The following is a 22,337-nucleotide window of genomic DNA, read 5'->3' as shown; positions in this document are numbered from 1 at the left end:
TTTACAAAATATTCAGATTGCTAATACAAGCTCTACGAAGTTTGGATGCAACAAAACAGAACTTGGCCACGTTTATAGAAGTAACAAGTTTAAAATTTGACAATAAAACATCCAAGTAAAATTGATCTGTACGACCAGGATGGTTCTTTAAGAGAGGAGCAATCAACTCACTACAAGCATCCCTATAAAATTGACAATACAGAATAACATGAAGAACTGACTCTATATCCCCTGAGCCACAAGGGCAAGTCACTCTAATGGTTTCTGTGCATGCACAGAGGTCCAAACCGGGCTGCAGCCTACAGGGCCTGTCATTTGGGAGGCTGGGGGTGTGTGTTGGAAGAGCTTCCACTGTCCCCCACCGCCACGTTATTTTTAAGGTAAAGACTATATTTTCTCACACACACACACACACCCCACACTGCATTCACTTTAAAGAAAGCCTTTTATCTGTATCCACAATGGAGTCCCCTTTACAAGTATGCTGCTTGAGATGGCCCGCGAGCCAGCTCTTCGAGCCAGGCCCGGCTCAACTCGAGCTCAGACAGGCTTCACTCTTTATGGGGCTGGTCCGACCCAAGAGCGAGGCAAGCCTTTGAGCCGAGGCTCAAACTGGAGCACGGCTTGATTCGAGTCAGAGTGTGGCATGTATGATTATCCGCTTGATGGGCAGAAGTTGTGGGGGTGTGCTCAGTGCAAGGAGCTCCTGGCTCTCAGGGAACAAGTTTGTTCCCTCGAAGCCAACGTGCATGATTTGGAGAAACTCAAAGAGGTATGTGGAATACACTTTCAGGGACATGATAGAGAAATCCCACTCCTAGGCTGATTGCTCCTCTGCTGTCAGGGAGAATGACGGTCTCAGGGAAGAATGCTCTCTTAGAAGGGACCCCTTCCCTAATTTTTTTTAAAATTTAAATTTTTATTGATTTTAACTATCTTAACATTCATATCACATTAAACAAATATTGACTTCCTGCTCACACCTCCTCGTGAATCACCAACTATAGAATTAACCCTTGCTATAATAATAATTCAAAACATATATCTTAAACCTTACAAACTCGATTTTGATCTACCCAACCTGCTAATATTACTAAATTTCAAACCCTGTTGTAAAATCAATATTAGGAAAATAGTTCTTTAAGTATAATAAGAATGGTTTCCAATCTTCTTTAAAGCATTCCAAATTTTGGTCTCTTATCAGTACTGTAAGTTTTGCCATCTCCGCATAGTCCAAAATTTTTATCAGCCAATCTTCTTTGGAGGGCAGTTCATTACTCTTCCATTTCTGTGCATATATTATTCTGGCCGCCGTGGTAGCGTACATAAAGAATGTTAAGTTGGTGGTAGAAAACACTCCTTGCATTATTCCCCAAAATTTATTTATTTATTTTATTGTTGCATTTATATACCGCCTTTCGTTACAAGACAACTCCAAGGCGGTTTACAAAAGTTAAAACATACAATAAAAAGACAATAAAAATATTAAGCTAAAAAAAGATAAAAAAACAAACCAAATTTAAAATGATGAGCCCATATCCTCTTGCACAGGGAATACTCCTCCAGGGGGTGGGGGCCTCCTAGTAGTGGGTGATTCAATTATAAGGGGAGAGAGAGATGAATCTTTGACCTCCGTGTAGACTGCACGGTGACTTGCCTGCCTGGTGCGAAGGTTGCAGACATCACGTGGCATCTAAATAGACTGTTAGGCAGTGCTGGGGAGGAGTCAGCTGTCATGGTGCACACTGGCAAAAATGATGTTGGGAAATGCAGCCAGGAGGTCCTGGAAGCCAAATTTAGTTTGCTAGGTAGCATATTGAAATCCAGGACCCCCATGGCATAATTCTCAGAAATGCTACCTGCTGCACGTGCAGGGCCAGCAAGACAGGCAGAGCGGAGGGGTCTCAATGCATGGATGAGACGCTGGTGCTGGGAGGAGGGGTTTAGATTTGTTAGGCGCTGGGATACATTTTGGGGCAAGACGAGCCTGTACAAAAGGGATGGGCTCCATTTGAACTAAGACAGATGCAGACTGCTGGTGCTTAAAATAAAAAAGGTTGCAGAGCAGCTTTTCAAATGATACCTGGGGGATAGTTGACAGGAGCTAGGCAGTAGCCGGTTTGGCAAATGCCACCCCTTAAGGTGTGAGGGTGTCAATGCTTCTGACAAACCAGAGGGGGACAGAGTAGAACCAGATAAAAAGCAGACAGAAGGATGTGCTAGCCGGTCACAGAGATCAAATGGCCATAAGAAAGATAGCACACACTAGGTAAGAGATTCAGCGAATAGGTGCTTATAAGTCAATGCCAGAAGCCTCCGAGCCAAGATGGGTGAGCTGGAGTAATTGGTTGCTAATGAAAACATAGATATAGTGGGCATAACGGAAACATGGTGGAACAGGACCAGTGGGACACGGTTATTCCTGGATATAAACTCTATAGAAAGGACAGGGAGGGGTGAATTGGGGGTGGAGTCACACTGTATGTTAAAGGAGGGATAGAATCTAATAAGCTAGAAGACGGAAGACCGGAGTCCTCCACAGAAACTCTGTGGGTGACAGTACAAGTCCTGAAAGGAAATGTGTTACTAGGAACATGCTATCACCCTCCTGACCAAAACACTGATAGTGACTGGGAGTTGCAGAAAGAAATCAAAATCATCAAAGAGAGATGGAGCTGTAACAATGGGTGACTTTAATTAAAGTCACCCAGTAATTACCCACACATAGACTGGGTCAATTCACATCCAGGTAATGACAAAGAGGCCAGATTTCTAGACAGGCTGAATGATTGTGCCCTAGAGCAGTCTGTCATTGAACCAACTGGAGAAAAGGCAACCTTGGACTTAATCCTGAGAGGTGCTCAGGGCCTGATGTGAGATGTCAGTGTTGTGGAACTTTTAGGGAACAGTGAACATAGTGTGATCAAATTCAGCATACATGCAGGGAGAGAATCACCAAGGAAGTCTAACACAGACACTTGAACTTCAGAAGAGGAAACTTCTCTAAAATGAGTTTGGTTAAAAGAAAACTGAAAGGGGAAATCAGGAGTCAGAATGCATGGAATTTATTTAAAACCACAATAATAGAAGCCCAGTTAGAATGTATATTTAAAAAGGAGAAAAGATACCACCAGGTCTGGGAGGATGTCAGCATGGCTAACCTACTTCACAGGGTTGTTGTGAGGCGAAACTTAAGTATGTAGTACACCGCTCTGGGCTCCCTGGAGGAAGAGCGGGATATTAAATGTAAATGTAAAGTCAAGGAAGATATAAAGGGGGGAAAGATGTCCTTCAGAAACTGGAAGGCCTGCTCAAATGAAGAGAACAAAAAGGAACACAAATTCTGGCAGAAGAAATGCAGCGGGACAGCAAGGGAAGCAAAAAAAGAGTCTGAGGAACATTTAGCTAAAAGCATCAAGGGGGATAACAAAAACCTCTTTAAATACATCAGAAGCAGGAAACCTGCTGGGGAGGAGTAGATGAGGGCATGAAAAGGATTATTAAGGAGGATATGGAGATTGCAGAAAAGCTAAATGTTCTTTGCATCTATCTTCACAGCAGAAGACACTGAGTGTATACCTGTGCCTGAACCGAGCTTCTCAGGGACAGAGGCTAAAGAACTGAGTCAGATAGAGGTGACAAGAGGTGATGTTCTAAACTGTCTCGGAAAATTAAAGACTAGCAGATCGCCAGAGCCAGATGGCATCTATCCAAGAGACCTTGAAGAACTCAAATGTGGAATTGCCGATCTCCTTGCAAAAATATGAAACGCATCCCTACAATCAGGTTCTGTACAAGAAGACTGAAAAATAGCCAATGAACCAATTTTAAAAAAGGGATCCAGGGGGGAAGAAAGAAGTGAGTTCCCCCAGGGATCTGTACTGGGACCACTGCTTTTCAAATTTATTCATAAATGATCTAGAAGTTGCAGTAAGCTGCAAAGTGGCCAAATTTGCAGATGACACCAAACTATTTAGTGTAGTGAAATACAAAACAGATAGTGAAGAGCTCCAAAAGGATCTCTCCAAACTGGGTGAGTGGGAGACAAAATGGCAAATGCAGTTCAGTGTTAGCAAGTGTAAAGTGATGCATATTGGGGCAAACCCCCACCCCCAACTCCACGTATACTCTGATAGGGTATGAGCTGTCGGTGACTGACCAGGAGAGAGATTTTGAAGTCATGGTGCACAGCTTGTTAAAAGTGTCAACTCAGTGCACGGCTACTGTGAAAAAGGCAAATTCCATGCTGGGGATCATTAGGAAGGGGACTGAAAATTAAAATGCTAATATTATAATGGCCTTATACAAATCTACCATGCAGCCACATTTGGAGTACTGTGTTCAGTTCTGATCACCATACCCCAGAAAGGACATTAACTGGAGAAGGTGCAGAAAAGGCCAACCAAGATGATCAGGGGCCTAGAGCACCTTCTTTATGAGGCAAGGCTACAACACCTGGGATTTTTTAGTTTAGAAAAAAGACAACTGGAGGGAGACATGATCTATATACACGGTCTATAGAACCATGCATGGAGTGGAGAAAGCTGATAGAAAATTTTCTCTCCCTTTCTTGTAACACTAGAACCAGGGGTCATCCCATGAAGCTGATTGCCAGCTGATGTTTGATTAGGACCAAGAAAAGGAAGTACTTTTCCACACAATGCATAATTAACCTATGGAATTATCTGCCACAAGATGTGGTGATAGCATACAGCCTGGATGGTTTTAAGAAGGACATCGATAAATTCATGGAGGACAGGCCTATCAATGGCTACTAGTCCTATCTATTGCAACTAGTCTGAGGGGTATAGCCACCTCCAGCCTGATGAGGCCAGATGCCACTGAATACCGGTTGTAGGGGAGCAGCAGCAGTAGAGAGGGCATGTCCAATTTCTTGTGAGATAAATGTTTTTCCTTCTCTCACAACATAAGAACTAGGGTCATCACAGGAAGCTGCCTTCTACCAAGTCAGACCATTGGTCCATCTAGCTCAGTATTGTCTACTCTCCTTTCAGACGTGCAGAGTTGTACCTTCATTATGTAACAGCAGGCAATGAGTTTCTGAGAAGTTGCTCCATTTTCCTTCCTCATCTGCCAAGAATGCTCGGGCATTAAGGCAGTAATTGCCACTGCTGAATGCTGTCGTGTTAATGTGCACGGCATTTCTTTCTTTCATCTAAGAAACAAAGAAAGCAAAGGCTTGAAATCACCGGGGATATCGGCAAATGGAATCTTGGCTGCTCAAGGTCAGGGCAAGTGGTGGTAGAGCTTTCAGAATTGGCATGAGTTTCGCTCCTGTGTCTCCTCTAACACAAGGGTTAACTCATCTCAAATGCCAGTGGGCCACAACTAGGGATGTGCACAGAATCGGGCTGGGGAAGTTTGAAGGTGGGGGGGAGGGGTTAATTTAAGGGCGGGGGAGGGCGCACTTACCCCTCCATCTGCTTTTATCTCGCCAGCGCTCTGTTTGCAAAGGGTCCGTCAGGGCAGCAGCGTACCTCCCTGTCAGACCCTACGTCTGCCTCCTCTGCCCCACATTGCCTCGTCAGACCCTATGTCAGTGGAAGTATCCAACATGCCTGCGTGCATTGCGTGTGTACGTCGCGATTGCGTGCCCAACAAGCGTGCTTGGGAGCACGGTGCGGGAGCGCCAATGCACATAGGTGCATCGGATACTTCCGCTAATGTAGGGTCCAAGGAGGCAACGGGGTGGCAGGGAGGTACGCTGTCACCCTGACAGATGCTTTGCAAATGGAGCACCGGTGGGGGGGGGGAAGCGGAGGGAGGGGTAAGTGCACCATCCCCAGCTCTTAAAGCCAACTCCCCGCCTTCAAACCAGCAGAACCGCCGGTTGTTCAAACAGGTTCGGAGGTCCATAAAGGGCCTCCGAACCAGTTCCATGCACATCCCTAGCCACAACCAATCAAATTGTGGGGTGGGAGAGGGCTGAGGTCCATTTTCAGTACATGATCACCTTAGAATTAATTACAATATTAATAGCAGCAATTATTAGTTACTTGTGGATCTCCCCAACCACACGCTTACATTTGGAACACATCTAGGAGTTTGTAGAATAGATCTCAAGAACTTCATCAGAACAACCTCCAAAGATGCAGTTAGTCTACGGGCCCAACTGCAATCCATAAAGTAACTGAGAACAGGCTTTAGCCATAAATAATTTAATGGCCACTGGTAAAAATGGAGCCCCGTCCTGATGGAAATATCATTGAATGGCCAATGATGATTTACATGCATTTTGGGTAACATATTGCAGATGCGTGTTATGTTTCGTAGAGGCCTGAAAAACAACCCCTAGATATTTAAAGGTCTTTACTTGTTCTAGTTTATGTCCAGCCAAAGACCAATCTGGATGTTTAGCAAAGGCCATAATTTTGGTCTTACTATAATTAATTTCCAGGTCATACTCATGGCAAAAAGAAGCCAAAGAACAGAATGTTCTACGTAGACCAATAGGAGTCTGAGATAAAATCACAGCGTCATCCACATAAAGCAGGATATTAACCTGTCTATTGGCCAATTCGGGTGGATGAAAAGACAAATTTGTAATGAAATCCACGATGGAATTAATATAATAATTGAAAAGAGCTGGAGCAAGTATGCAGCCTTGTCTCACTCCTCGGAAGGTAGAAATTTTTTAGTGAGGATTCCAGCTGGACTGCATCGGACCTTCAAACATGAGTTCTTATGGAGCTTATAAATCAGGAGTAACAAACATCGATCAATTGAGGAATTAAACAACCTTTCCCATAATTTATCTCTGGATATCAAATCAAAGGCTGATTTAGAGTCAACAAAAGCATTAAAGAGAGTGGAACAGGATAAATTAGAATATTTCTCTGCTAGATGTTATAGAACTAGAGCATGATCAATAGTAGAGTGATTGGCCCTAAAGCCTGCCTGTTCATCAGCCAAAACCTTCTCTTCATCCATCCAATTCTGTAATTTGGTCAGTAAATGGGATGCATACATTTTACTAACATTAAGAAAGCAAATAGGGCGATAATTAGATGGTAAATGTCTTTGGCCTGTCTTATATATAGAAATAACGATCGCCAATCCCCATTCATTAGGGGGTGAGGCTGTCTGATCAATAGCTGTGAACAGAGAGGCTAATACCGGCAACCACTAGTCCATGTTATTCTTGATGGCCTCCACTGGTAAATTCTCTGAGCCAAGTGCCTTACCAGTTTTAAACTGGTTCACTATTGAAGCAATCTGTACATGTTACTGGGGTCCACTTAGGTAATATATTGGGATCCAACTCTTGTTCTCTTTGTAAAAACATTGTTGTTGATCCCTCTCTAGCATATAAAGTATGGAAATATTCATTCCATTCTCCAACAGAAATAAAAAAGGATGGCGGAGAAGTTCTGAAATTAGGATGACATGTTACCAAAGACCAAAACAAAGATACATTTTTAGCCTGTGCTGCAAAGATAAGACGTTGCCTGTCTAACCTTTTAGCCTCCTTTTTTTACTTTGCAAGTAAAATTTTACAAGATCTTTTTTTATCAATCATCAAATCTTGAGCAGTGACCTGCTTAGAATTAGGCCTATACGGATTATAAGAGCAAACAAGACCCATTTTTGCCATGCAACATTCATGATCAAGCTATGGCTGAGAAAATCTGGCATGAGGCTTAGCAATTTTTAAATTATTTACAGTTAAAATTGGATAAAAAGAACATATTAAACTATTATAATTTCCCATTAAAATATGATTATCTAGACCAGGGATTCTCAACGTTGGGTCCCCAGATGTTTTTGGACCTCACCTCCCATAATCCCCAGCCCCAGGGGCCTTTGGTTGGGGATTCTGGGAGTTGAAGTCCAAAAACATCTGGGGACCCAACGTTGAGAATCCTTGATCTACAGCATCTATTATCTTAGCACAATATTGCATGCAAACCTCAGTGATTAACAACGCATTTGTTTAACTGGGAGGTCCATTTAAGTCATCTAGGATGAACTGCATTAGATAGCCCTAAAGCAGTATCAGCAGGTCCCCTATTATCTTGATCAATCACTTTCAAATAAAGAGTAATTGGAGATGGTCACTTTCTAGGTAATTATCTATTTTAAATTTCGCTTTAAAAAGGGATGAAAGATCGAGATTTGGCTATATAATTAATCAATGAAGGTCTGGTACCTGTCCAATGTGAGTATTCCGCTGGGTAATCGTCATCTGTAGCACCATGTAGAATAAAAAGATCACATAGATCAAAAGTCAGCTTAAGAGCAAGTCCCTGAAAGTTACAACCCAAATCTTTGGACAAACGTTGAAGCAAAGGAGCATTCGCTAGAATATCAGGTGGACACTGATGATATTTATCAAAAAGTTTCAAATCATCAGGTCCTATCCTGGCATTAAAATCCCCAGCAATAATTACAAGACATAGCAGAAGCATTTTGGCATTCCTTAATATAAGTCTTCATTTTAGACCAAATGTTCTTAATCCTCTCTAACCAATATAAAGGAGGAATATATACATTTATTATTAATAAACTAGCTGTCTTAAACTTAAGAACAACTGCCATAGCAAGTTGATCAAGAGATGGAAGCCTAAAGATTTCCACTTGAAAAGATGTTTTAATATAAACAGCTAGATGATTATGATTATGATTATGATTATGATTATGATTATGATTATTATTATTAATTTGGTTTCTATACCACCCTTCCAAAATTGGCTCAGGGCAGTTTACAGATAAAACAAAAACAGTTAAAATCAATCAACAATTTAAAAAATATATAATACCATAAAACAAAAGTTAAACAATAAACAGTTTAAAAACCCTGAAAAACAGGTACATTAAAACACTTTACAACAATTTAAAAACCCTGGAAGGCCAGGTCAGATAGACCCCCTACTGGTCTGCCTCTTTTAGCATTAACTGCTGTCAAGGAGAATGAAATATAATTCTCCAAGGGGAATTCTTGAGTTGCCCAAGTTTCCTGCAGCATTAGTATATGGAAACTATTAATATAAGAAAGGAAATTTCCCAATACCAACTTTGATCTAAAACCAGCAACATTCCATGACAAGAAATTTAGAACTTCCTTAGTTATTTCAAGTCAATCGGCCTCAACTGAAGTTGAAAGGGTGCTAGGCCTATAAAGCCCTAAACAGCTTAGGCCCACGGTACTTAAGAGAGCGTCTTCTTCTGCATGATCTCCATCGTCCACTGTGTACATCAGGGGAGGCTCGTGTGTGGCTACCTTCATGTTGCTTGGTGGCCACCCAGGGACGAGCCTTCTCTGTTGTTGCCCCAAGACTTTGGAACGCACTTCCCATGGGAATCAGAGTCTCCCCATTTCTAGCGGCTTTTCAAAAGTGTTTGAAGACACATCTTTTTACCCAGGCTTTTTAACTTTTTAAATTTTAGACTGTTTATTGATTTGTTTTAAAAAAATTTTAGAAGTGTAATTGATTTTAATTATTTGTTTACTGCTTTGTTGTGAACCACCCTGAGACCTTGGTTTGGGGCAGTATAATAAATACGATAGATAGATAGATAGATAGATAGATAGATAGATAGATAGATAGATAGATAGATAATATTTCAACAGTAGAAAGAAACCACTGGTCTTGTGGATCACACATAGAACGCCCAGAAGCAGAAGAAACTTGACTTTTATAGTTTTCAACATTACTCCTTAAATCAAATAGGTTGAAAAATGATGACATAGAATTTGCTGCATCGGCAAATTTTCAAATAGATTTGAATCTGATTCAAATTCAAATTGAATTAGATTCAAAATGAATTTTCAGAATCCGATTCGAATTCAAAATGAATCGAAAAGTTCATTTCGTCCACATCTCTAGAAGCCACATTATATTGAGTCGGTGCACCAGGCTGAGCATTGTCTACACCAGGGGTTCTCAACCTGTGGTCCTCCAGATGTGGCTGAACGGCAACTCCCATCACTCCCAGTCACAATTTAGTAGCTCATCAGCAGCTGGAGGACCACAGGGAACCCCTAATCTACACTGACTGGCAGCAGCTTCTCCACAATTTCAGGCAGGAGTCTTTGCCAGCCCTACCTAGAGACGCTGCCAGGGATCAAACCTGGGACCTTCTGCATGTGCAGCAGATACTCTGCCACGGAGATCTGGCCCAGTCACCATATGGCCAAGTCCTCTTCTTTCCCTAAATCACTGTTGCTTACTGGGAAAACCGTGGGGCATATTTCTGATTAAACATACACAGGATGCACAGGACGTACTGTGAGGCAGTTTCTAGAGAAGATGCCCCCCCCCCCGAGAAGGGGGATCGAACCTGTCACCCTCTGCCTGTGCCTACCTGATACTGCAATAGCATCCGTCATTCCTGCTCACTCATAGGAACATAGGAAGCTGCCATATACTGAGTCAGACCATAGGTCCGTCTCACTCAGTATTGTCTACCCAGACTGGCAGTGGCTTCTCCAAGGTTGCTGGCAGGAGTTTCTCACAGCCCTATCTTGGAGATGCCAAGGACAGAACTTGGAACCACGATGCTCTTCCCAGGGCGGCTCCATCCACTGAGGGGAATATGTTACAGTGCGCACACATCAAGTCTCCCATTCATATGCAACCAGGGCAGACCCTGCTTAGCTAAAGGGACAAGTCATGCTTGCTACTACAAGACCAGCTCTCCTCTCCTGGGAGAGATTGGGCTGCCCTGGGAAGAACACCTATATGCTTGCGTGCAGAAGGTTTCAAGTTCCCTCCCTGGCAGCATCTCCAAGATAGGGCTGAGAGAGACTCCTGTCTGCAACCTTGGAGAAGCTGCTGCCAGTCTGTGGAGACAATACTGAGCCAGATGGAACAATAGCCTGATTCAGTAGAAGGCTGTAGGGATGTGCACGGAACCAGGCACGGGTGGCTTAATGGTGGAGGGGTGTCTCACTTTAAGGGCAGGGGAGGGTGCACTTACCCCTCCCTCCACTTTCCCCCTGCCGGTAACGTACTTCCCTGCTGCCCTGTTTGCTCTTTGACCAGAAGTGCCCGGAAGTACCTGGCACGAATGCACCCACTAGGCTCACGAGCGTGCACATTGCAAGCACTCGCATGTGCGGCCCATGTGCACGGACACAAATGCAACGTGCACCTGTTGGGTTCATGCGCATCAGCTACTTCTGGCCACTTCCAACCTAAGAGCAGACGGGGCAGCGAAGTACGTTGCTGCCCCGTAGGACCTGTAAAATACCGGGAGAAAGCAGAGGGAAGGGTAAGTGCACCCCCTGCCCTTAAAATGAGACACCCTCCCACCTTCGAACTTTGAAACACGCCCGCCCCCAGTATTCAGACCTGTTTGGAGGCCCGTAAAAGGGCCTCCGAACAGATTCGCACACATCCCTAGAAGGGGCAACTTCCTGTGTTCCTAAAAAAGCCACCAGATACAAGCTGCTGATAAGATATTAAACACCTCTCTAAAGAGGTGGGTCTTTCAGGGAGGTGTCCTTCCTAGCCCTATTTGGAGGTGCTGCCAGAGACTGAAGCTGGGACCATTCTTCACACGCCAAGCAGGTTCTCTACTACTGAGCTCTTCCTAGAGAAGAGCCTTCTCTAGCTTTGCTGCCTACCGGCCAAGACAGATGCACAGACTCAATATGCTGTGAACATCCTTTGGTCCCTCTTCTGCTGTTGTTTTAAAATGAGTCTCAGAAGTCTCTGGGAACATTCAACATTTTCTCAGATTCCCTGCACGGACTCAGCTCTGTCTATAATTATAAGAGCGTCTGCTCTGAAAAGCTTAGATCCACGCAAGGGGCTAACTTTTTGAAGATCCCTAGGGAGTACCACATCTGGGCTTGCCATGATTTTGCAGATCGGATGAGCCCACACGTTATCAGTCAACGGCATGCTGGCTCTTCTACTCAACAACAATACAAGAGGAGCTGATGAAATAATGAGGTCATTCACGCAATCGAAAATGGTGTGCTACCCAGGGTTAGGAGTTCTGTATGCTCCCAATTTTCGGTTGTGTGCAAGCAAGGTAAGAGGAAAAGCTGGATAGCTTTTCCTCCTATGTTGCTTCCACACAACCAAAAATTGGGCACACACACAGCTCCCCCAAACCCAGGTAGACCATCATTTTTGATTGTGTGAATGATTGTTATTCCAATGTGTTTCAATATTATCTTTTTCAAGGAATAGTTATTTATTTATTTATGTCATTTTTTTATACCGCCTGATATGTACATCTCTACAAACAAAAAAGATACACAAAATAAAACCTCTGCACATACGCACAGAAATATATATAATCATATATATTTGTCAGGCAGTCAAGTGAAAGTAACGATTGAATCTTGTTATTTACTTTTATATAAAATGTTTTTGGTTTTATGTTAGGGATTATATATATTTCTGTGCATTTAACTGTTTTGAGTTTTTAAAGCCAAGCTGAAAGGACACATATTTTAAGGAGTATATGGTGTTGTACCTTTATATATTCTTATATATTTTTATATTCTCATAATTCTTGTAGTTCCATATACATATGCACAGGGATTTTATTCTGTGTATATTTTTTGTTAATAGATATTCCTTGAAAAAGATAATTTCATAACACTTTGGAATGTCCCCCCCTCTCCCGTCAGTTTTTCATGTATTATTGTTGAAACCATCTCAGCTGACATGGATTCTCTATATTGTTTTGCAATTCTACTCACCTTAAAGTCTGACCCAACGGCCCAAACCTGCAATTCATTGGACAGTTCCCGTAAGATGTCCATCAAGCAGGATGGATACGAAAAACTGGTGTTCACAACCAATTGATTCTTGGTCTCTCTCACATGCAGAATCGGGGGAGCAAGTTCCACTGGAAATTATTGGGCAGATGTTAGGGCACTAGGTAGGTAGGTGGTAGTAACTATTTTTATTGTTCCAACCACAGGCCATAAACAAAAGCAGAGGCCACAATGCATACAGACAGGAAAATTGTATACAATAGAAGAAAAAAGATTTTAAAAACTCACAGCAGATACAGTCATAAGAACATAAGAAAATAAGATCAGGCCTGCTGGACCAGGCCCAAGGTCTATCTAGTCCAGCATCCTCTTTCATACAGTGGTCCACCAGAAACCTCCAAGAAGCCCACAGGCAGGGCTTGCCCCATCTCCTGCTGTTGCTCCCCTGCAACTGATATTTAGCAGCACTTGCCTCTGGGGCTGGAGGTGGCCTATAGCCACCGGATTTGTAGCCATTGATAGCCCTGTCCTCCATGACCTGTCTGTTGGAAGTTAAGGACTATGCGCTGTCTCTTGTCTCATTGACATAGGAGGACAGACTATTGAGTCAGAGGGCTAGAGGGTCAAGGCATTGGTCATCTCTTCTCTACTACTCTGACACTATCTCTTTGATATAGAGATTGCAAATCTCAGGGACTTCCTTCCTTCCTGCCACTTCCTCTTCCCTTCTTCTTCCCTTCCTTCTACCTTGCAACACGCAAGCTCTTCTCTCCCTGCACCATGTGTGCAGAGATGCAGAATCTATCTGCATCCAGCTAGCTAGCTAGATTAGAGATCCTATCTCTTTACTTTACTATCTAGAATGGAGTTCTATAATAAATACTCCTTATATTGATTTGAAACTATGAACTGGCTCCAAGTTATTTTATTCTCAGCATACACGCATGCCTAACCAAATTCCGCTGTGTTGTGCCTCTGTGCACTCTGCTATAATGAAAAAGGGTTTCTCTTACCAGAGAGAATTCCCAACACTGTCCTCCATACTTTAAAGGGTGAGAAAAACGGAATGTATGCATATATTATTGGATCCAATAGGATTCCAAGAAGCCTCGGAAGGGTTTCAAGCTGGCTGTGCTAGTGATTCTGTTGATGCTCTGGTGCAAATATGGAATAATGAACTTACTAGAGCAGTAGACACAATTGCTCCTATACGTCCTCTCCGACCTGCTTTAAAGTCAGCCCCATGGTATTCGGATGAACGGGAGTTGAAGCAGCGAGGTAGATGACTAGAGCGCAAGTGGAGGAAGACTTGGTGTGAATCTGATAGATTGCAACACAGAGTTCATTTAAGGATCTATGCTCTGGCAGTGCAGACGGCAAAAAAGCGGTTCTTCTCTGCCCGCATTGCTTCTGCAAATTCACATCCAGTTGGGTTGTCTAGGGTTGTGAGGGGGCTAGTTCATGCCCCCTCTGCCTTGAATTTGAATTTGGAACCATCTGTCACTTGCTGTGATGTTTTTAACAACTTTTTTGCAGATAAAATACCTTGTATTCGCGCTGAACTAGACTCCACAGTTACTGCAGAGTCTGTTGAAGAGGTACCCAGCAACCCCTCTTGTAGGACCGAATTGGATCACTTTCAGTTTGTTATTTCTGAAGATGTTGACAAACTCCTTCGGACTGTACACCCCACCGACTGCTCTCTTGACCCTTGCCCAACTTGTCTTATTTCACCTGACAGTCATATTATCAGAGAGGATCAGATAAATATAAGAAATGCTTCTCTGAGGGAGGCCAGGATGCCTCCTTGTCTTAAGGAGGCTATTATTAGACCTTATTTGACCCCTCAGCCTCAAAGGCGAGATGCTGCTAAATATCAGTTGGAGGGGAGTGATGGAAGGAGAAGAGGCAAGCCTTCATCTCTTGCCTGTGAGCTTCTCGGAGGATTACAGACCTGTCCCTAATCTTCCTTGGTTGGGTAAGGTGATCAAGCGAGTGCTTGCTTCTCAGCTCCTGGCAGTTCTGGAGGAAACAAAAAGGAAACACCTGCAACAGCTGTTGGGAATTCTCTCTGGTAGGAGAAACCCTTATTCGTTAAAGCAGAGTGCACAGAGGCACAACACAGCGGAGTCTGCCCAGGCATGCGTGTATGCTGAGAGTAAAATAACCTGGAGCCAGTTCATAGTTTCAAATCAATATAAGGAGTATTTATTAGAGAACTCCATTCTAGATAGGAAAGTGAGGAGATGGGATCTCTAATCTATATATCTAGCTGGATGCGGATGGATTCTGCATCTCTGCACACATGGTGTAGGTAGAGAGGAGCTTGCATGTTGCAAGGGATAAGGAAGGGAAGGGAAGAGGAAGTGGCAGGCAGGCAGGAAGTCCCTGAGATTAGCAATCTACATCTCAAAGGGATAGTGTCAGAGTAGTAGAGAAGGGATGACCAATGTCTTGACCCTCTAGCCCTCTGACTCACTAGTCCGTCCTCCTATGTCATTGAGACAAGAGACAGCGCATGGTCCTTCACTTCCAACAACAGCCACTGGAGGGATGCTACGTTGAGCTGAGTAGGGATAGTTGCTCTCCCCCACAAATTATAGGAAAGTCCCCACTTTTAAAAAAGCACCTTTATGCCCCTTTATCATGGGCACAGGGTCATAAATCTAATCAGGCAGATGCGTTCCAAGAACACGGACCCAAAGAGGGGCCACCATGGGCCGCTCATCTGTCACTTGCAGCTCACCCCTCCCTCCCTCCCCCCCCCCCGCTTGTTACTGCTTGCTGCTATTCCTGCCACCCGCCTGCCTGCTGGCCAGCCAGGCCACTGGCCAGAACCACTGCTTGCCAGCCAGCTCACACGGTGATAAGGGGCTGAATGGCCTCTTTCCTCTCTCAGTCGCTGGAGAGGGGAAAGAAGCTATTCCGCCCTCATTAGTAAGCGAGATGGCTTTGAAGTGGAGGGAAGGGGCAGGCAGCAGAAGCAGCGGTGGGCGGGCGGCTGGAGTGCAACATGGCGCTGCATGTGCTGAGCGGGCGGACATTTCCGGGGGGAGGGGGCTTTGCGTTGGCAGTGGCCGCTACCCAAATAAGATTCTAAATAATTTCACAGCACCAAAAATTTTTTAAGGGGGAGGGTCTAATTTTCATCTCTTGATTATGGGCCCCCTCTGACCTTGCTCTGAGCCACCTAATGGCTAAGCAGGGAAATAACTTGCCTAGCAAGCATGAGGTTGCTGGTTCGAATCCCCACTGGTACGTTCCCCACACTATGGGGAACGCCTATATCGGGAGCAGCGAAATAGGAAGATGCTGAAAGGCATCATCTCATACTGCGCGGAGGATGGCAGTGGTCAACCCCTCCTGTAGTCTACTAAAAAAAAACCCACAGGGCTCTGTGGTCGCCAGGAGTCGATGCTGACTCAACGGCACACCTTTACCTTTACCTTGCTACACCACTCCATGGGTGATTCCCAAACTGTGTACTATCAGAAGGTCTGAAGATAGTGGCCTATCCCAGAGGGGCTCCCAAGAGGAGACATCACTGCCAGCTAGGGGTCGGATAGGGACATTTGCTCTCCCCCTGTGAAACTCAAGAGGACTACCCCTGTAGAAGGTGCCTCTTTGCCCAGAGCTGAAAGCAAGAATTGGGATCATTAGCAATACAAGTCACACCGTAGACTGACTTAGGACCAGAAGGTGCCAACCGTACCAAGAAGTGGGGGATCTATCCATTCTGAATTCACCCACACTGAAGCAGATCCGATCTTCGTCAGAGCTTGCACCCGAACCTTAAATCGGTTGCTTCGGTCTGGATACACACAAGTTATATTGCAGATTGTTTCTGAGATGCTCCTACAATGTGTAACGTTGCCCCACTCTTTGCGATATCGGTTCCTGGAAGAGGAAATAAGATAAGTGCTCGGTTAGTATTCAGATTCCAACAGGATGTGGTGGTTTCAGCAATCAAGATGAATCTGAGAGGTTCAGCTGCACATGGGAGGCTTTTTGGAGGAGAAAGTATCACAAGAATTAAGCTCCCAGTTTGGTTTCACAGATATTTTTTTTTACTTACCCCCTCCGGGGGGGGGGCTTCTCCAACCGCAGGGGGAGGTGTCCCGTGGTGGTTCCCCTTGCCCCCTCCAGCCTTCCTTTTGTTTAAAAAAAAAAAAAAAAAGCTCCCGGTTCAGGTGATCTTGGGGCCTTTCCCCCATCACGATGGCCATTTTGGAGGCCACCATGCATGGTCACCGGGGAAAGTCCCGGAAAGGACCAAAGATCGCCCAAACCAGGTGCTTTTTGACATAATGCTGGCAAGGGGAGGGGAAATGTCCGCGGATCCCCTTGCGGCCTCAGAGAAGCACCCTGGAGAGGGTAAGTAAAAATAATAATAATACAATTTTAAAAAATATTCGCGAACCCTCCCAAATGGGTGGTGGTGGGGTATATTCCAACGTCAAGTTGAACTGGGGAGAGGTTTGGCTCGACATTGAGCCATCGAACTGAACTGGTTCGGCTTCGAGCAGGTTCAGATTCAAACCTGTTAGCACATCCCTAACCACAACTCCTGTAGAAATGCCAGCATGGTGTAGTGGTTACAGTGCTGGACTAGGACTGGGGAGACCTGAGTTCAAATCCCTATTCAGCCATGAAATTCACTGGGTGACTCTGGGCCAGTCACATATCTCTCAGCCTAATCTACCTCACAGGGTTGTTGTGAGGATAAACATACCCATGTACATCGCTCAAGGCTCCTTAGAGGATGAATGGGATATAAATGGAAAATAAATAAGATGCCAAGATGCACTGTCAGTTTTCAACATGACCGAGGTCTGAGTGATGGACCACGCTCCTCTGATCAATAATGGATCTTGCAAAATCTTTAGAGAGGGGCTACAACAGGGGTGTAACTACAATCCTGCAGGCGCATTCAAAGAATGCGAGTCACCTACTTGTGAGGAGTTACTGAGGCCCCTCACCTGTCACCCCACAGCTCCTCTCTATTGTCATGTGGAGGGCAGCAATAACTCCTCCATGCTACCTTCTGCTCTTCCCAGAGCGGCTCCATCCCCGAAGGGGAATATTTTCTAGTGCTCACACATCAAGTCTCCTATTCATATGCAACCAGGGCAGACCCTGCTTAGCTAGGGGGACAATCAGTCTTGCTACCACCAGACCAGCTCTCCAAGGGTCTGTCTCAGTCTAAGGCAGCTTCCGATCTTCCTGTGTATTTAAAGTAAAGGACAAACACATCTTCCTTTAATACTCACCGCCACTGGACAGTGTAGAACACTCCAGAAGAGCCAGCGTCCACTGGCAGCCATGTCACAAACAGATTGAAATCCTTGGACACAGGCGTCACATTGCGAGGAGGTGGCAGGATCTCTTTGCCTGCAGAAAAAAGGGTATCTAAGTGCTCTGGTGTTGATTTCTTGTACTGGACCAAGACATTCTCATCATGCCTCCAGCAGAAAAAATCTAAAGGGCCAACCACCGGTGTTCCCTCTAACAGGGATTCCCAGATGTTGACTACAACTCCCAGAATCCCCAAGCAAAAGCCATTACAGCTGGGGATTCTGGGAGTTGTAGTCAACAACATCTGGAAATCCCTGTTAGAGGAAACACTGCCACCCACCCTTCCACTTACTCACAGGAGGCACAGTCCTACCGGGAAGTTCTCAGCCAGCAAATGGTTGAATCAGAGCAGATGTGTGTGTGTCACATGATGTATAATAAATAATAAAAGTTGGAGCGGATGGTAATAAATGAGTATTATTTATGTGGGGGCGAGCCTTCCTTATGAGGCAAGGCTATAACACCTGGGGCTTTTTAGCTTGAAAAAAAGACAAAAGAGAGAGCCAGTGTGGTGTAGTGGTTAGAGTCCTGGACTAGGACTGGGGAGACCCGAGTTCAAATCCCCATTCAGCCACGATAACAGCTGGGTGACTCTGGGCCAGTCACTTCTCTCTCAGCCTAACCTACTTCACAGGGTTGTTGTGAGGAGAAACCTAAGTATGTAGTACACCGCTCTGGGCTCCTTGGAGGAAGAGCGGGATATAAAATGTAATAAACAAATAAAAAAAACAAACTCAGGGGAGATGTGATAGAGGTCTGCAAAATTATGCATGATGTGGAGAAAGAAATTTTTTCTCTCCCTCTCTTATAACACTAGAACCAGGGGTCATCACATGAAGCTGATTGCCAGGAAAAGTAGGACCAACAAAAGGAAGCACTTTTCCACACAGCACATACTAATAGTTATTGTTATTATTTATTTTATTATTTATTCGATTTCTATACCGCCTTTCCAAAAATGGCTCAGGGCAGTTTACACAAAGAAATAACAAATAAATAAGATGGATCCCTATCCCCAAAGTGCTCACAATCAAAAAAGAAACACAAGATAGACAACAGCAACAGTCACTGTGCTGGGTGTGGATAGGGCCAGTTACTCTCCCTCTGCAAATATAGAGAATCACCACGTTAAAAGGTGCTTCTTTGCCAAGTTAGCAGGGGATGGATGGATGGATGGATGGATTGATTAACCTGTGGAATTCTCTGCCACAGGATGTGGTGATGGCCACCAGCCTGGATGGTTTTAAGAGGAGCTTAGACAAATTCATGGAGGACAGGTCTACCAAAGGTTAATTGTCTTGATGGCTATAGGGTTGTCTCCAGGCTCAGATGCAGGACGATCTGAGTTAAAATTATTTTAATTTTTAAAGTTATTTTAACTTTTGTAAACTGCCTTGAGATGCGTTATGAAAGGTGGTATATAAATTGAACAATTAGATAGATAGATAGTTGCAGGAGTAACAGCAGGAGAGAGGGCATGCCCTCACCTCTTGCCTGTGGGCTTCCCAGAGACATCTGGTGGGCCACTGTGGGAAACAGGATGCTGGACTAGATGGGCCTCCTTGGGCCTGATCCAGCAGGGCTGCTCTTATAAGCACCCTAGGGTGGCGGAGGTGGCAGAAAGCATGGTGATCTAAGTGCACTGCACTCACTCGCTCAGTGGTGGTTCCACCACTGCGTTTAATATTTATTTATTTACAATATTTATGTATGTACAATGTTGACATCCCACCCCTCCAGTACAGTACTGCTCGGGACGGCTCACAACAGTAAAAGGAATACAAGCTTCAAAACAGTAACAACAAATTTAATTTAGATTTTTAAAAGTTTAGGTTAAGATATGCCCGACTTTGCTGGGGGAGGGGGCGGGATTAGAACCCAGGTCTCTCTACTCCTGCTCTGATGTTCTCACCCCCTGGGCCACATAATTGACTCTGGAGGATCAACGCTCTCACGGCTGAGCTCTCATATCTCCAGGTTAGGCTCGATTTTGCTGGAGAATCTGGCAAACCAAAAAGCACAATCATGTCTTTGGACTCTGCACCTTTCAGATATGACGCCGGAGCTGTTCCAGGGTGGGGGGGGGAAGCAGAACAGCCACCGAGATTCGTGCTTACCTGCCATCACTTGAAGCCACCTCAAGGAAGCAAGAACTGCCAGGATGCCGACCCCCAGAAAAGACATCTGAAGTGGAGACCAGAGACTTCTGTCTGGTCTGGCCACTTCACCTTTTCACTTTCACTCCTATGTTTCCGGGAACCCTCACCTGAGGCACACGCCAAGACACAGCCGCCCTCTGCAGGCCTGAAAGAAACATTTTTGTTGCCAGCCTAAATGCTTTCTCTCGCACGTTCACATGCCCACTGAAAACCACTTCTTCTCTGCAACAGATGCGCTGCTCTGTAGCCTGCAGCCTTCTGCCCTGCCCTGCTTTTGTCTGCCCTACAATCCTACCGTTTGGGGGTGGAGAGCCGGTCTTGCAGTAGCAAGCATGAATGGCCCCCTTTGCTAAGCAAGGTCTGCCCTGGTTTGCATTTGAAGGGGAGACTACATGTGTGCACACTGGAAGAGATTCCCTTTAGGGGATGGGGCCGCTCTGGGAAGAGCATCTGCATGCTTGCATGCAGAAGGTTCCAAGTTCCCTCCTTAGGTTGACAGAAACTCCCGCCTGCAACCTCAGAGAAGCTGCTGCCAGTCAGTGTAGACAATGCTGAACTAGGTGGACCAACAGTCTGACTCAGTATAAGGCAGCTTCCTCCTGTGCTCCTAATCCGAGAGTGGGAAGGGACCTTAAAGGTCTTCTACTCCAACCCCCCTGCTCAATGTAGGAATCGGCTACTGCAGGGGTAGCCAACCTGAGGCTCTCTGGCTGTGGCTGGGCTGCAACGCCCATCATAAAAACATAAGAAGCACTTTGCTGGATCAGGCCCAAAGCCTATCCAGTCCAGCATCCGGTTTCCCACAGTGGCCCTCCACATGCCACTGGGAAACTCAAAAGTAGAAGATGAAGGCATGTCCTATCTCCTGCTGTTAGGAACAGAGGAAGCTGCCTTATACCAAGTCAGACCCTTAGTCCATCTAGCTCAGTAATGTCTACACAGGCTGGCAGCGGCTTCCCCAAGGGCACAGGCAGGAGTCTCTCTCAGCCCTATCTGGAGATACCAGGGAGGGACCTTGGAACATGCAAGCAGCCCCACCCCCTAAGGGGAATCTCTTACCTTGCTCACACATGACTCTCATTCAAATGCAAACCAGGGTGGACCCTGCTTAGCAAAGGTGGACCCTGCTTAGCCTATTGGCAAGCTAAGCTACGCCCCCTGCGTCTGACATCAGGCACAGGGGGTGTGGCTTAACCACACACCCTGCACTTGACATCAGACGTGTCTGATGCAGGGGGCGGGGCTAGGGCCTCTGCGGTGGGCTGAACCCGGGCCCTCCCTGGTCTCCTTCCGCCCTTGCCTCCTCTTCATAATTCTTTAGAGAGACTGGGAATACATTGCATAGTTCAAATGACCCTGATTGTTGAATAGTATTTTACACTCTTGTGATTTGATTTAATTTTTTCCCCAGCAATACCTTTTTGTGCACTAGATGAGCCAGCGTGGTGTATGATATAATTATATTATATAAATAAAATAAAATAAAATAAATAAAATAAAATAAATAAAATAAATCCCCCTGGTGGCTGGTTTTAGTTATGAAAGGATCAGGCAGAAGAGCCAGAACAGAAATACAGGTGGCCTTATCTATTTACAGTGACTAAAGTCAACTCAGCATTATAAAGATTAAAAATAATCATTGAATAGCATTTAAAAATAAGGGTCTTTCATTTATTTATTTACGTAATTATTACATTTCTATACCGCCCTATCCATGCAAAGTTTCTGGGCGGCGTACAACAATCAAGAGCAAAAACAATCAGCTTCAAACAATATAAAAACAAATTTAAAACCAGTTTAAAACCAGTTGTAAAAAACCATTTAAGAACAACGTAAAAAAAAAAAAAATCCTTGGAAGGTCAGGCCAAACAAATAAGTTTCCAGGGCTCTCTTGAAGGCCATCAATGAACCCAAACGATAAATTTCTGCTGGGAGTGCATTCCACAGCCCAGGGGAGGAAAGCATTTAACAGCATATGAAAAAAAGAATTTAATAGCATTTGAAATAAGGGCCTAGTAGTGCTATTGTTATATATCTATATCTATATATGTAGCATCATAGGAAACTGCCATATACTGAGTCAGACCCTTGGTCCATCTAGCTCAGTATTGTCTTCACAAACT

At 44.7% G+C, this 22,337-nt stretch overlaps 1 protein-coding gene across 1 annotated transcript in view; it reads right to left on the bottom strand.

Annotated features, from left to right (window-relative positions):
- Positions 1 to 22,337, bottom strand: part of IFNLR1 (interferon lambda receptor 1) — a 46,778-nt gene that overhangs the window by 14,016 nt on the left and 10,425 nt on the right. The window contains exons 3-7 of the mRNA XM_053268519.1: positions 17,971 to 18,091; positions 16,413 to 16,597; positions 12,683 to 12,831; positions 8,171 to 8,206; positions 5,032 to 5,176 (exon numbers count right to left, since the gene is read on the bottom strand). Of these exons, the coding sequence (XP_053124494.1) occupies positions 5,032 to 5,176; positions 8,171 to 8,206; positions 12,683 to 12,831; positions 16,413 to 16,597; positions 17,971 to 18,091 (636 nt within the window). The remainder of the gene's footprint in view (positions 1 to 5,031; positions 5,177 to 8,170; positions 8,207 to 12,682; positions 12,832 to 16,412; positions 16,598 to 17,970; positions 18,092 to 22,337) is intronic.

This window comes from Hemicordylus capensis, chromosome 7 (genome assembly GCF_027244095.1).
Source record: "Hemicordylus capensis ecotype Gifberg chromosome 7, rHemCap1.1.pri, whole genome shotgun sequence".
Classification (NCBI taxonomy): domain Eukaryota; kingdom Metazoa; phylum Chordata; class Lepidosauria; order Squamata; family Cordylidae; genus Hemicordylus; species Hemicordylus capensis.
This window is presented reverse-complemented; position numbering and strand designations above follow the sequence as displayed.